Raw genomic sequence first — 15017 nt, 5'->3', positions numbered from 1 at the left:
ACCATGTTGCATCTGCCTCATCCATCACCCACCATTACAGGATCTGTGCTGCTGATACTGCAGTTTGTTTGTATGCAGCAGTGTGGAAGAAGGGAGCAGTGGCAGCCAACGCAGATGATTTCTGAACATCCAGCAAGCAAAGAATAGGTATTGTACCTTACATGTTTCAGCAAGAAAAAGAATTACACTTGCAGGATACCCAGATAGATCAATCTGTGGCAACCTCCAGAACTGACATGCTAAAGATAGCTGCTGTACTGCTTGTTTTGGGTGACCTGAATTTACCTGATAAAGGCAAATTCAGCTGTGCTCTGAATTGTGTTTAAAGCTAACAACAGCTGGGGGAGTCCTGCCTTATGTCAGAATGTAGGCCAAGAAAACTGCTTTTTCCCTCCACCCACCTCTTTTTGTTTTTTATGTTTTTGAAAAACAGCAAATCTGATTTCCCTCCTCTCTCTGCAGATATGAGCGATGGCCCTATTTTGAGCTCATATCAGAATCACTTTGAAGCTGACCTTTGCAGTTCTCGTCTCTAAAGACTGCAGTTCAACAGGAAAGAAAAATTACTCAAATTTTGCTTACTTAGCTGAATAACAGAAACAGCAAACCCAGTCAATTTTTAATAGGGAAATTCCTGGTCCAAATTCGGAAACTCTCTTCCACCAAAAATAACCAAAAAGATTTCATTGAAGGAATGGGACAATTTTTTTCCAGCCTCTGTACTCCTAGCATAACAACTTCACCACAGGATTGTCAGGTGGCAGACAAAATTAAAGAAAATCAAAAGGAGCCGAGAATAAGATTGAGATTAAAAGCTTACTAAAAGGCGGGGAAGATCCTCCTTGTAATTTATCAAAAATTCTTTTCCAACTCTTCGGGCTAGTTATAAAAGAATTGACAGTGTTGTCACCCAAGTACCAAACACGAATGCATTCTTTTTTACTTTACCTTACTTGGAGCTAGGATATACACATACACATCCCAAAGAGAATAATTTCATTTTTTTTCTCCTAATATAGTCCTTATTTCTTCCTCTGCAGCAAAGAGCCTTTAATGCAGATAGCTTTATTCTTCCCCACCCATCTTCTCTCATATGTTCAACCCAGCGCCACAAGTTTTCATCCTACAGAAGAAATGGGCTTGGCATCCAGTGTCACAAATCCTGCCTCTTTATTACCCAGTCATGAGAAGTCCCGTTTAAAGCAATAAATCAAGATGACTCCTGCGTAATTTAAGAAAGTAACAAGGAGTTTTGGCCTTACGAGAGAAAACTCTCCCAAACGTGCAGCCAGGGCTTTGACATATAGAAGGCAGAAATCAGGCACATCAAGATGTGTCATCTATCAGTTATAACCAACCACCTGGAACTAAGTCAGCCAAGAAAAATCAGTATTTAGCTAGCACTGAGTCTTTCCCTTGCTCATCCCATTCCCATTCCCTCTGCCTCTAATCTAATATAGAAAGATGTGACAATTAGGGAGAAGGTGACAATGTTCTCCTTATAAGATGGGACCAGGACTACATACAAATGATGCATGAGCTAAGAACGGTCTCAGCTGAAGTATGTCAGGAGACATCAGCAACACATTCAGATGTTTAATATATCTACACCCGCCATCAATGGAACAGGGATGGGAGCGAAAAAAGGGAGCAGTAGCTCAGTTTTTTTGCCTTTAAGTAGGTTAGGTTAAACAAATCAGAGTACATCCATGAGCTTGTCAGAAATGTAACCGCATTCCTAGATGCCTAGGAAATAAATGTGATAGTAAAGAAACTTGTTTTCCTAATAGGGCCAGATATCCCTTCAGTAACATAGTTTAGATGAATCTAGGTTTCCAATCCAAGGATCCAGTGTTTGCAGTATTGTTCCTGTATTTTACTCTAAAGGCCAAATTAAAGTTCCAAACAAGAGCTATCCTTGTATCCAACTTTATTCTACACAGTGCTGAGAAGTTGGAACACTTTAGAAAGAAGAGTTTTGTGAGAATTTATTCTATACTATGTTTGAACATCTAGCCTAGTTTGTACTGGCCGCCCTGACTACAGTAGTCATGAATCTCCAGAATTGCAAGTATAAGGAACTTTCACAGGCCTAACTACAGAAGTTCCTACGATCTTACGGCATGTATAGTATGTATGAACTGCTGCTACTATATGACGTCGTGGGAAAATCCATTCTCTAGCCTAGCTTACATATTTGAGCTTCTATGAAATCTGAAGACAGCAGAATCCAGCTTGCTCCCAGTGTGAGCAGAGAGGTGGTTCAAGTTCACTGGTAAAATTCAACTAGGGAAAATGCTGTAGGCAACAGTTTACTGCAAGAATCTTTGAATCATTTTTATTTTGTTTTATTGCATTATAGAATGCAACTAAATCAAGTTGACTTTTGGTGGTTGGCTTCCAAAGGAGCTCAAGGTAAGAACTGGGACCAGAGAGACTGTGGCCAAGAACTCATCCTTGGAAAAGATTCCCAACAGATTCTAATAGTGAACATTTCCTATTATTATGCAGAAATTGCTGTAAAAAATCCTGACAGATTATTCTAAGACTAGGTCAAGAAGTAGGCTTTGTTGAGCTACAAACCCCAAATACTCTTAGCCAACCTTGCTCTTAGAGAAAGATAGAAAGAATTGGTCAACAACATCTGGAAAAGTATACAGGTAGCCTTCAATTGAGCCCATACTTTCTGCTGCTAAACAAGGCAGTTGTTAAGTGAGTTTTGCCCCATTTTATATTTTGGCGGCAGTTGTTAAGTGAATCATGTGGTTGTTAAGCAAATCTGGCGTCCCCCATTGATTTTGCTTCTTGGAAGCCAGCTGGGAAAGTAACAAATGGTGATCACGTGACCCTCAGAACAGTGCAACTGTCATAAAGACATGCCAGTTGCCAAGTGCCCGAATTTTGATCATGTGACTGTAGGGGTGCTGCAACAGTCATACATGTAAAAAAACAGTCATAAATCTTTCTTTTTTTCCCCATTTCCGTAGTAACTTCAAAAGGTCACTAAACAAATGGTTGTTAAGTCGGGAACAACCTGTACATTCCCCATTGCTCTTCTAAGTGAAACAGTCTTGTACCTGTAAATTAAATTTAGCCTTGCATTTCTAGTCCTCGTTGTTCCACTTCACAGACCTCACTGCTTCTAAATTAAGCTCTGAGGATATCTCCTTTTCACACAACACAGTACTGTACATCTGTCAAATGCAGTTTGCTCATAAGTCCTAACCAGAAAAAACGAAAAAGTGGACTGGGCTTATCCTGTCCTTTCTTCCCTTCCCTTCACCTTCTCTCACACTCCAGCAAAGCTTTTTCTGATGCTCAAATGCTACCAAAGCCCACAACGTTTCCTGCAAAGGTAAGCCACATTTGATTCTGCTGAATCAAAGAAGCTCAACACAGGTGGCACGCCTCTGTCCACCCAGAGCTGGCCTGTGCTCCTAGGTTGCCATAGCTTGCTTGCTGCATTATAGCTTTGATCTCAGTCTCTCTGGCACCTGTGTAAGTGTTGTTGACGCCTACAGTCAGCAAAGTAGGTCAAAGTCACCCACAATGGGAGAAAGGGCAGAATCAGGTGGCAGGGCTCTACATTGGGAAGGAAAGAGTATTTTTGATATGCAAAAACCAGCTATCTGTAAGAATCCAATGGGAATAAGAAACTAAAGCAACCTTATACACTGTTGTTCACTTGAGAAAAGTAAGCATCAAGCTCATTTGACAAGGCTGTAAACCAAAGAGTATTGTCTAATAAACAACAAGCAACTCTATTTATAATTTATAAAACCTATTTGCTCTTCTTTGCTTGTTTGCCCAGAATTGATGCTAACTCACTATAAGTGTTCAGGTAGTCCTCGACTTATGACCACAATCGAGCCCAACATCTCTGTTGCTAAGTGAGACACTTGTTAAGTGAGTTTTGCCCCATTTTATGACTTTTCTTGCCACAGTTGTTAGGTGAAGCACTGCACTTATTAAATTAGTAACAGTTGTTCAGTGAATCTGGCTTCCCCATTGATTTTGCTCCTCAAAAGGTTGCAAAAAGTGATCACATCACCCCTGCAACCATCATAAATATGAGTCATCTGAATTTTGATCATGTGACCATGGGAATGCTGTAACAATTGTTAAATGTGAAAAACAGTCATAAGTCACTTTTTCAGTGATGTAACTTCAAATGGCACTAAACAAACTGTTGTAAGTTGAGGACTACCTGTATAACTAATCACAAGCCTGGCTTGGATTCATATTTATATTTAAGGCAGAGATTCCTTTCTTTTTCTCAAAGTTTCTCTCCCTCCCTTTTCAGACTGTCATCAGGCCTCAAATACATAAACTTTGTGTAGAGGAGTTTGCCAATTTACTTACAAATCTGAATTCTGCATGTTCCCCAAGTAATGCTACTGATCACAGGCAGCCTATTCTTGGGGGCGCCATTCTTGTGTAAGCATTGATCCCATTTTATATTTGGGGAAAATATCAGGGCTACCTTTTTTTAAAATCTGCTGATATGACTTTAGTGCCTTAAAATCTTTCTCATTTGAACCCAGTGGAGCTGTCATAGTAGGATTCTAGGCTAGAAAACTGGAGATCATCTTGACAGAATGACCAAAAGGATCTTCAAACCCAGTTGTGTTGATTTCTTCCATATCAACATTGCACAAATATACATTGCTTTCTAAAGAGGCAATGAGACAGCTGGGTGATCAATACATAGCAGAGAAGTGTGAAGCAAGCTGTTATAATACTAACATCATTTAAAAATTGCTAGAAAAATATACATAAAACAGATAAAATAAAGAAGTGAGCCCCAGCTTTTTTCAGCAGAGATAATTATGAAATATGGCAACCTTTAAGTTTGAGGTTTGCCATATTTCATAATTGTTTCCACTGAAAAAAGATGGAGCCCACTTCTTTATTTATTTGTTTTATGTATATATTTTTCTGGCACTTTTTAATTTTTCCCTTTTATCCCCTTCCCTTTCTTTCATTTATGTTAGTTTGTATTTTATTGTTTTGTTGAATTTTAATAAAGCTATGTGAAAAAAAGCCTTAATATCACCATCTAATTCCAGACCCATAAATGGCATGCCTGTTGGCATTGTCTATATCATTCCATCACCCAACTTGTTATATTTTGTGTCCCCTCCCCCTGCCCTGATCAAATTGAGAGGGCATTTTGCTTCCCTTCAAGAAAATGGGCTGTGGGCTAATCAATGTAACGTACAAATATGTAATCAGTGCTGAGGTTTTCAAATTATTGGATAAATCCCAAGAAGCCAGGGTGGATAATAATCTATTTTTTAAAAAAAATCAAAAAAATCAGATTTTTTAAATTTAAATTGGATTTTTTTTATTTTTATCAAATTTATTTAATGAAATGCTTTGGGAGTAAAAATCTATCTAAAGATAGTTTTCTATTTAAAATACATTAATAATTTAATTTTTTCAGCATGAAATGGAGCTTAGTTATATAGCATGAGGCTGTATATTCTGCAATATTTACATTTTTGGTAATTCAATGAATCCAAGCTCTGCAAGCTGAGCTAACATACACTGCATTGATGTATTCACACAATTTCACAGAAACCATGAGATAAATCATAAAACAAAGTTCAGGAATATTCCTTTATCCCATTGTTTTTCAAATCTATGTACACTACAGACTGTATGATTGTTTGAAGAGAAATGCATCTGTACCAGGCTCTAAGTGTTTTGATTAAATAAAAGAATTTGAGTAGTTCTCCAACTATGTGTGATTAACCTATTAACCTAAAATCGGTTCTGATATCGCTGTTTTATTAACCTGACAGCTTATTATTCTAAATAGGAAACCTTCATTTTGTTTGCAAATAATATTAAAGATTCTAACTACCAGCAAGAATGAGTCCTTATATTTAAAGAGCACCTGTCATTTCAGATCCATCATGGCAGCGCCTGTTAGCGGGCATCCACTCACCTGCTGCCCGCCACGTCCCTCATCTTGTGTTACTGCCGCACCACCAGCTGTCCCATTAAAGTGAATGGGACTGTCAGTGAGCCAACAGCGGGTCAGAGGAGGAGCCGCTGTGGGACAGAGATGACAGTTGCTCTTTAAAAATTATGATTTAAATTGAGTTGATTTAAATCAAATCCACCCTGCAAGAAGCTCTAGTTTTTTCAGAGCATAAGAAAGTATATATACTTTTATACAAACTAATTCTGTGGGTCCATGCTCTTCCTCTAAGGTAGAAAAGGTTCCTCCTGATACTGTCTCACAATAACAGCATTGGGTGAACATGCAGACCCCAATCTCATTCCCTTTTCAACTCCTCTACTGATATCCCTGTCCTGATCCCCACTCCCCAAGATCCTAAGGGCCGGGACTAGCCTTGAAACGTAAGAGAGATGCATGAGTAGTTCTCCTCTTTCATTTGTGTGAGAGCCGTGGTGGTGCAGTGGTTAGAATGCAGTATTGTAGGCTAACTCACTGCTCACTGCCAAGAGTTCGATTCTGCCTGGCTCAAGATTGACTCAGCCTTTCATCCTTCATTTGGAAAAATGAAGATTCACACTGTTGGGGGCAATATGCTGACTCTGTAAACCACTTAAAGAGGGTTGTAAAGCACTATGAAATAGTATATAAGTCTAAGTCAGTGTTTCTCAACCTTGGCCACTTGAAGAGGTATGGACTTCAACTCCCAGAATTCCCCAGCCAGCACAGCTGGCTGGGGAATTCTGGGAATTGAAGTCCATACCTCTTCAAGTGGCCAAGGTTGAGAAACACTGGTCTAAGTGCTATTGCTACACTTCTGCTCTCTGTTAAGTATCTGGCTTAGTAGAGCCCAAGAGATCACTGCAAACTAGGCACTGGCCTTGTTTGAGGGAAGGCAAAAAGAAAAGGAGGAATTCTTCTTGGGAACGATCATTTTGTATAAATTATAGGAAATGCACAAATCCCTAATTGACTGCCCTTATTTTTCAACAATTCATTTTGAGTAAGAATCCGTTTATACCCTTCTAACAATATAAAGCTGGAGCCGCAACCAACAGTTTCTCTGGGAATAATTCTCTCTCTGTGTGTATGTCTTTGTACCTCATGTACCGTAGCAGGGATGAAGTAGCTTACAGGTATCAAGATTCCTTCTTCCACATAACCATGAAATATGCTAAGACTCCATCTATTACTCCCAGCAACTGCAGTATCAGCTTCAGCAGTAAAATTAATTGCTGAGAAATATTATCAATGCTCTTGATTGCCCAAACTCTGTAATTTACACAGAAGTCTAATAGTATATGCAAACAGAAGGGGGTGAGGGAAGCATTTGGTATTTGTGGAAGTATGTACTGTGATGTGATTTGTAGAACCACGAACTGAACGCACAGTGCGTTTACTTCATTGTACTAGCTGAGACTATAGCTCTGAGAGAACACGTTATATTGAGCATGCAGAGAGGTCAAGGATCTATGGGGAAAGGACAAAACACTAGTTACTTTTCTCCTTAAGAAGAAAGCTGTCTATGAAAACCACTGATTATTAGAAACTGAATGGATTCTGGAAAAACAGCAGGAGATTCCTGGTCTGTATACCCAAAATAAAACAGCCTATGGAAGAAAACTTCAACAATGTGCAATGCAGAAAACAATATTTTGAACACACCTAAGTTCCACGTACAGTTTCTACTGAAAACACAGAGAATTCTTTGAAAAGAATGGGGATATGTTGGCACAATAGGGTATTCTGTGCCGAAGTTTTGGTGCAAAAGATATTGGGACCAGAAAGCTAGAAATATTTATTTGGCACCTGGAAAATAGGAACACCAGCATATGAATAATATAATTTGTATAGCATTATAGTACAAATTGATCACTCTTTTAAAGAAAACTTCCTTGTTAAAAGGAAAAGACTCTTAAGGCTACAGATAACAGTCTGGCAGTAATGGTGGGTGGAAAGAATGGTTTAATGAAACACAGGTTTCCTTTAGTAGCTGCAATGGTTTCGGGTTAGCAAAAGGCCACATTCCACTAGTAAATGGCTGAAAATTGTGCAGACTGTAGCCTGGAATCAAAAGGATGCTTTGAAGCATAACTCCGATACCATCTCTCTCCAAATATTTACAGCCCAAGCTCCATCCACTGAGATCTTCTATCTAATACCCATGAAAGGATTAACATTGTTTTAAAAATAGATTTACAGAATATACGTTATAGAGGTAGTCCTCGACTTACAACCATTTGTTTAGCACTGAAAAAAGTGACTTATGATCATTTTTCACGTTCATGACCATTGCAGCATCCCCATAGTCACATGATCAAAATTCGAATGCTTGGCAATTAGTTCAAATTTATGAAGGTTGCAGTTTCCTGGGGGCCATGTGAATCCTCTTTTGTGACCTTCTGACAAGCAAAGTCAATGGGGAAGCCAGATTCACTTAACAACTGTGTTACTAACTGAACAACTGCAGTGATTCACTTAAAAAGTGCGGCAAGAAAGGTTGTAAAATGGGGCAAAACTCACTTAACAATTACCTCACTTAGCAACAGAAATTTTGGGCTCAATTGTGGTCATAAGTCAAGGACTACTTGTATAAGGCACTGTTCTGTATCTTAAATATCTGTGATTACAACAATGTAGAGCCAGCGTGAGGAAAAGGAAAAAAAAATATTTCCAGAATTTATAGAATAGTATAAACACAGGATAAGCAAGAGGAACAATCTGGTCCTAGATCTGGCCATTATTATGTGTTCAGCACACACATAGTATTCTAGAAGTAAAAATCCTAGAATACACAGGTTTATTCATTTCCATTGTCTATTCCCATTGTGTCTCTTTCCAAGGAAAGCAGAATCAAGCTTTGAAACGTTCATCTTCAGCAAGAACCAAAGGTGAGAGAAAGACTTGATTCTTTGCCTCTGAAATCCAATTTAAATCTGTTTGCAAACCAGTCTATTTGATAATCACTGCCATCGCAGTGTTTCTGTTTCTTTTGCTTCTGAGTCAGTTGTACCTCTTAAGCGGGAATTAATTTTGAATGCTTCTTCATAGGACAGGTCATTTTCCAGTAGTACTGACATATAGGATGCTACACTAAGCACAGCATCCTTTGACATTCCACCAGATGGGGAAGCACACTAGCGAGTGAAAAGAATTACTTCCCAAAGCTGTAGACAACCAACATTTTTGATTCCCAGCCATATCAACAGCTGCTTTGGAGCCAGCACTATGCTTGATAACAAAGATGGGGGAAACCCTTGTACAGAAGACATACAGCTTTGTCCTTCAGTCACTTTGTGTGATTGTTCCTGTATTACTTGAAGAAGTACAGGTAGTCCTTGACTTACCACCACAATGAGCCCAAAATTTCCATTGCTATGCAAGACAGTTGTTAAGTGAGTTATGCCCCATTTTACGATCTTTTTTGCTACAATTGTTAAGCAAATCACTGCAGTTGCTTCTCCTCTTGCCTTTGCTTCTCGGAAGCCAGCTGAGAAGTTACAAACGGTGTTCACAAGACCCCAGGATAGTGCAACTGTCATAATTACATGTCAGTTGCCAAATGCCCGAATTTCGATCACATGACCGAATTGAGGATGCTACAACGATCATAAGTATGAAAAACAGTCATAAATCACTTTTTTCAGCACTGAAAAACCTAACTTCAAACGGCCCCTAAATGAATGGTTGTTAAGCTGAGGACTGCCTGTACATGGCCATGGTATGCTTCTATTCTGGCAGAAATCAACAGGCAATGCCCATTTTACGAACATGAAAATGCCAGAATTTTGTTTGCTGTTTCCTATCCCTAATGTAGATTTTAGAGAATTTCACTGCCAAAAACATAGATGGAAGCCTTATCCTAATCTTATACCTAACAAGACATAAACTTGCAATGTTATCCCATCCAAAATTTATACCCAATTCCCAATTCTGTTCATTTCTTGGCCTATAATATAAAACACTGCTATCTTTGACATGCTTGACATGTTTATCCATACATTAACCTCACATTCTGGGTTACCATATCATACTGAATTATAAAATATCCACCTAGTGACTGCATTATCTAAAAGGCTAGCAGACAGTTGAGTAGTTTGAATTCAGTGTGCTCTGCCAACACGGCCATCATAAATGCCACAAGAACTAGTATGTATAAAAGAATTTCAACTGCCTAGGCTGCCTGAGATGGTTGGGCTCATCCTAGGATCACCTGCTCCCAGCTGGAATCTCCATTGCAGATTCTTCTCTGGCAACAGAGTGGCTTTCCAGATCCTGTGAACTCCTCCCTCAGAATTCCATTATCCATGATGACTCAGGTTTTCAATTCCAACACAAGGTATCTGAATAAGGAATGCTGCGACAGAGGTTGGGATCCCTTATTTTACAGTATATAATGAATTAGTTACCATATCCCAATTCTGAAGCTTTGCTTATCTGGGCCAAAGCTGTCTACTCTGAGAAACATCCTCCTGAATAACTTGCAGAAAACTGCAGCCCTCCCACAAAGTATGAAAAACATATGAAGAACAGTTGCAGGAACTGGGTATGGCTGGTCTAGTGAAAAGAAGGACTAGGGGGGGGCATGATAGCAGTAATCCAGTATTTGGGGGGCTGCCACAAAGAGAGGGTCAAGCTATTTTCCAAAGCAGCAGAAGGTAAGACAAGAAACCATGGATTGAAACAGGAGAGAAGCAACCTGGAATTAAGGAGAAACTTCCTAACAGTGACAACAATTACCAATGGAACAGCTTGTCTTCAGAAGCTGTGGGTGCTTCATCACTGGACAACCACTTCTCTGAAATGGTATAGGGTCTCTTGCTTGAGCAGGGGGTTGGCTTGGAAGATCTACAAGGTCCCTTCCAGCTCTATTCTGATTGAAGGTATATGGCCTTGTATTGAATGTGGACATTCTCCAGGACTGCCTGGAATGGAGGCAAAATGGGAGATATGTTGACTGGATCAGGGAACAACTTAATCCTTCCAAGTCCTATCTGACCATGAATATCTCCTCCAACTTTCTTTTTTGGCTTAGCAGAAGCCTGTCTCATATCTAAGCCAGCCAGCAAGGAAAGGAATCTGAGGAGTAAACTATGAACTTCCCCTGAGCTGTAGATGGATGTATCTGCCTTGAATAACCTTAGTCCTTATAAATAGAATCCACCAAAGACTGTTTTGGTAAGTAAGACATTCCTGACCTGTTCTGCCAGCCTTCAAAAGACTGCTCCTGGCCCCTGCGGGCAGATGTAACTATGTTTGGCTCCTCTTTCTCAGTGAGTCACTTTGTGATTAACTGGAAGAATTCTTGGGCACGTGCAGATGCCAGGCCTGCGTTGTTAGAGGATTGCACTCAGGATTAGTTGGTATACAAACATATTTTCAGTCCCCACCTATGCCCTGAAGAAAGTCTTTCAAGTACAAAAGCTGACCCACTTCAAGAAAAGGGAAGTTTGGCACCCATTCAGTTACTAGTTGATGATTGCTGCTCTTGCAAAATTCCTATTTGAGAACAGAGTCATCCTCAAAAGAATCAATATTGAATGACAGCCCTCCAACAAAAAGCACACTAACATCACAAATCTACAAATGTGATCTGTGTGAGTTGTCAATACAATGGTACCTCCGCACTCATCGTGAATTGGTTCTGGGAGGTGCCATGAATACCAAAAAGGATGAGTATGAAACAATTTTTTCCCATAAGAAATAATGTAATGAGTCACAAGGCCGTTGACATCAGCAGGTTCTAGCTTGTGTGTTGAATACCAAACAAACAATGAGTATCAGGACAAAACTTTGTGTCAAAATGTGTTGAGTACCAAATTCAATGAGTTTCAAAGCAGTAGATTACCAAGGTACCACTGTAGTTGGCAAAGGACTTGAGTTCCATGTCAATGTGAAACCAGAAATTAGAATGGACCCCCTGGGATGTCAAAGAGCTTAAAAAGGCTACATATTGTTGCAGAGAAGAGCAAGTGATTGGAAAAATTAAAATTTCTGCATCTTAGGAATAAAGGATTATGTCCCATTATTCAGCTGGTTCATACATCATGTCAGACCATGGCTTGCTTAACTGTGTTACTTAATCACCAAGTGACTGGATTCATACACTTAAGTCAAAACCAGACAAACCAAAATATGGCTTAGCACAATGTACAAACTGGGTCACTGAGTGAAATCGCTTGCTCAATACTGTCAGCTCAGCACGCAATACTGTTGCAGGGAACTCCAAAACTTCTGGGAACAGTTTTTTTTTCCCAACCCTCCCTGGTGTTGGAAGGATTGGCTTCCAGGAAGAAAGCTTCCTCCAGTAAAACTAGTGCGCTACCAGCAAGCCATGAACACTCTCTCACAAACAACTGCCCTTTGCAGTGGATCAACTAAGATACAAGATAGAACGCTGCAGATATCAAATCTCCGCTCAGAAATAGGCTGAGTCCTCACATCTGTCCCTACCTCCTGTTTTGGGCCAGCAGCTTAGTAATTCCTATTGCCATCATCTCTGTCTCCAGGGACCCCTTGCATTTGAGAGAGACAAGGTTCTCCCCAACAGTACTTTAAACAATATACACAATCTGGGTTGGGGAGATAGGAGATGGAGCACCAGGAGGTCGTTGCATTCTAATGCTTTAAAAATTTCCCCATATGGAACTGAAAAAGCAACTTTAAGATATATGAGCTTCAGTTCCCAGAATTCCCCAGCAAAAGCATGTTGGATGGAGAATTCTGGGAGTTGGTCCACATATATTAAAGTTACCAAGGTTGGGCAACACTGATCCGAGGGATCATTTATCTGGAGAGAGATAAATGCACTGTACTGTGAAAAGACAGCAGAGGTGAGAACTTCTCTCCCAGTTCTCCTGCACATTTCAAAATTTTGCAGCAAATTTAATAACAATAGCACTTAAGACTTATATATTGCTTCACAGTGTTTTACATCCCTCTCTAAGTAGTTTACAGCCAGCATATTGCCCCCAATAACCTGGGTCCTCATTTTACCGACTTCAGAAGGCTGGAAGGATGAAATTTAAGAAACTGCAAGGAAGACATCATTACATGGAAGTTAATACAATCTAGGTTTGCACACAATCTACATTAAACCAACAGATACACATATGAGTAACAAAATTAAGTGAAAATAGAATGTTTTATTCTTTGCAATAATATACAAATCTCCAGCAGCAAAAGATAAATGTCACCTGCACAAAACACATACACATACTTATTCTGCGTTTACCATCTTTTGTATCTATTGTGTTCTGCTTCTGAAAAGTCAGCACCCAAGTTGCTTTGCAGATTCAATGAAGCTATGGCTCCTTAAAATCCTGCTTAAATCACCCTCTTGCTGCAGAAATTTAATCAAAATCTATCTTCAATGCAGTAAGGACCAGAAACCTGCCTTTTTAAAACAGCAGAATACTTAATTCTGCCCAGGCATTCCTTTCTCCCTTTTCTTTTTTCCATGCTGGCTGGGGAATTCTGGGAATTGAAGTCCACCCATCTTCAAGTTGTCAAGGTTGAGAAACACTGTTCTGAATGGTTTGGACTAGATTCTCAGAATGTCTGAACTCAGCTTATGGGAGTTACAATCCACATCTACTGCAGGGCATCAGATCATTTGCCTCTGATATATCAAAAAGTGTGTGTTGGGGGGGTGTTAGACTAGCCCAGTAATCTAGTTTATCTGAAAATAGTGACTTTCCTTGCCTCAACGCTTTCCGGTTTTGCTTTTCACTATGGACTGCAAACTCTTCTCAAATCGCACTGACCCCACCTAACCTCTCCCGCATCCATACAAAAGGCGGCTGTAGGGAGCCTTTTCCCCCCATTCTTCTAGCCGAGGATAACACAAAAACAAGAAGCCACTTTCCAGAATCATCCATCAAACATCGCTTGGTTTGTTTACTGAGAAGCACAAATGCAGCGGCACCCATGTGACCGCTTCATTGTACACAAATTAAACCCATTTTGAACAGCGATTCTCCCCACCACCACCACCCCCAGCCCCGGTCCCTCGCCCAGTCCCAGTAATGAAAGATCCGCATTCTCCAATAATTTGTATTGCACCAATAAATCCCCCCTTTCTTTGTATTGCATAAATCTCCAATTGGCTGTTTGTAACTCCCTTTTCCTCTTCCAAAACCATTTCAGTATCAACAGAAACTATGATTCCGACTCCTCTCCCTTCGCGTACTGAGGTTTTGGGATTGGGGGGGGGGGAGAAATGCACAGCGAAAGCCCTTTTTTGATCCCGTTTCCAAAGACGTTCGCGACCCAAGACAGGCTAACAAGCTAAACAGAATGCAAAAGAATGCATTTCCTGGTGGTGGTTGTTGTTGTTTAAAAAGCAAAAATGAATTAAACCCCAGACTTAGACGCTCCTTCCGGTACTGTAGTGAGCTACGGTATAGTGGGCAAGCTAGGAAGGAGTGGAAAACGTTCAAAAAAAAAAAAAAATCGGCCGTGATGGCACGAAAATACAAAACACCATTCAACAACGCAGCGAGCTTCTTGGCTACTTCATTTCCTCGTTCGACCTCCTTTTGGTTCGCGCCCACCAACCCCACTTGCAAAGGACTGAAATCCGGAGCGGGAGTGGGGGGGTGGGGGGGGGAGAGAGGAGAATAAAAATTGCAGCAAAAAAACAGAGGCTTACCGGAATTATTATCCATGCTGGGTCTCTCTCGCCGTCCTCCTGTTATTAATGCAAACCTGGTTCTTGGGTTGCAAAAAAAAAAATAAAAAAGGGTGGTGGTGGTAGGCAATCGCCTTGAGGAAGGCAATGAAGAGTTGCGCGTTGGGTTCGCTTGCTCGCTTTCGTAGGAAGGACTGGGCTCTCCCAAATGAGCAAAAATAACTAGAAAGGGGGCGATCGGTAGCAAGCCGGCTGTGCGCGGTGAGGGAATCCTCTCCACCGACCCCCCTCTTCTCCTGCCGGCGTGTGTATATGTGAGAGAGGAGAGAGAGAGAGGAGAGAGAAAGAGCGCGCGCGCGTGCTTGCCGACTCCTGAGCCACCGAGCTCTGCAAAATGGTTTGTGCTTCCAGGAGGCA

At 40.5% G+C, this 15017-nt stretch overlaps 1 protein-coding gene across 1 annotated transcript in view; it reads right to left on the bottom strand.

The window, feature by feature from the left end:
- The window catches only part of LOC107288509 (nuclear receptor subfamily 1 group D member 2-like), a 43772-nt gene extending 29083 nt beyond the window's left edge, over positions 1-14689 (bottom strand). Inside the window, exon 1 of the mRNA XM_015817136.1 lies at positions 14622-14689. Within this exon, the coding sequence (XP_015672622.1) occupies positions 14622-14637 (16 nt within the window). The 5' untranslated portion in view covers positions 14638-14689. The remainder of the gene's footprint in view (positions 1-14621) is intronic.
- Between the last annotated feature and the right edge of the window lie 328 nt (positions 14690-15017).

This window comes from Protobothrops mucrosquamatus, unplaced genomic scaffold (genome assembly GCF_001527695.2).
Source record: "Protobothrops mucrosquamatus isolate PMUCROS unplaced genomic scaffold, P.Mucros_1.0 scaffold555, whole genome shotgun sequence".
Classification (NCBI taxonomy): domain Eukaryota; kingdom Metazoa; phylum Chordata; class Lepidosauria; order Squamata; family Viperidae; genus Protobothrops; species Protobothrops mucrosquamatus.
Note: the sequence above shows the minus strand (reverse complement) of the source record. Positions and strands in the feature narration are given on the sequence as shown.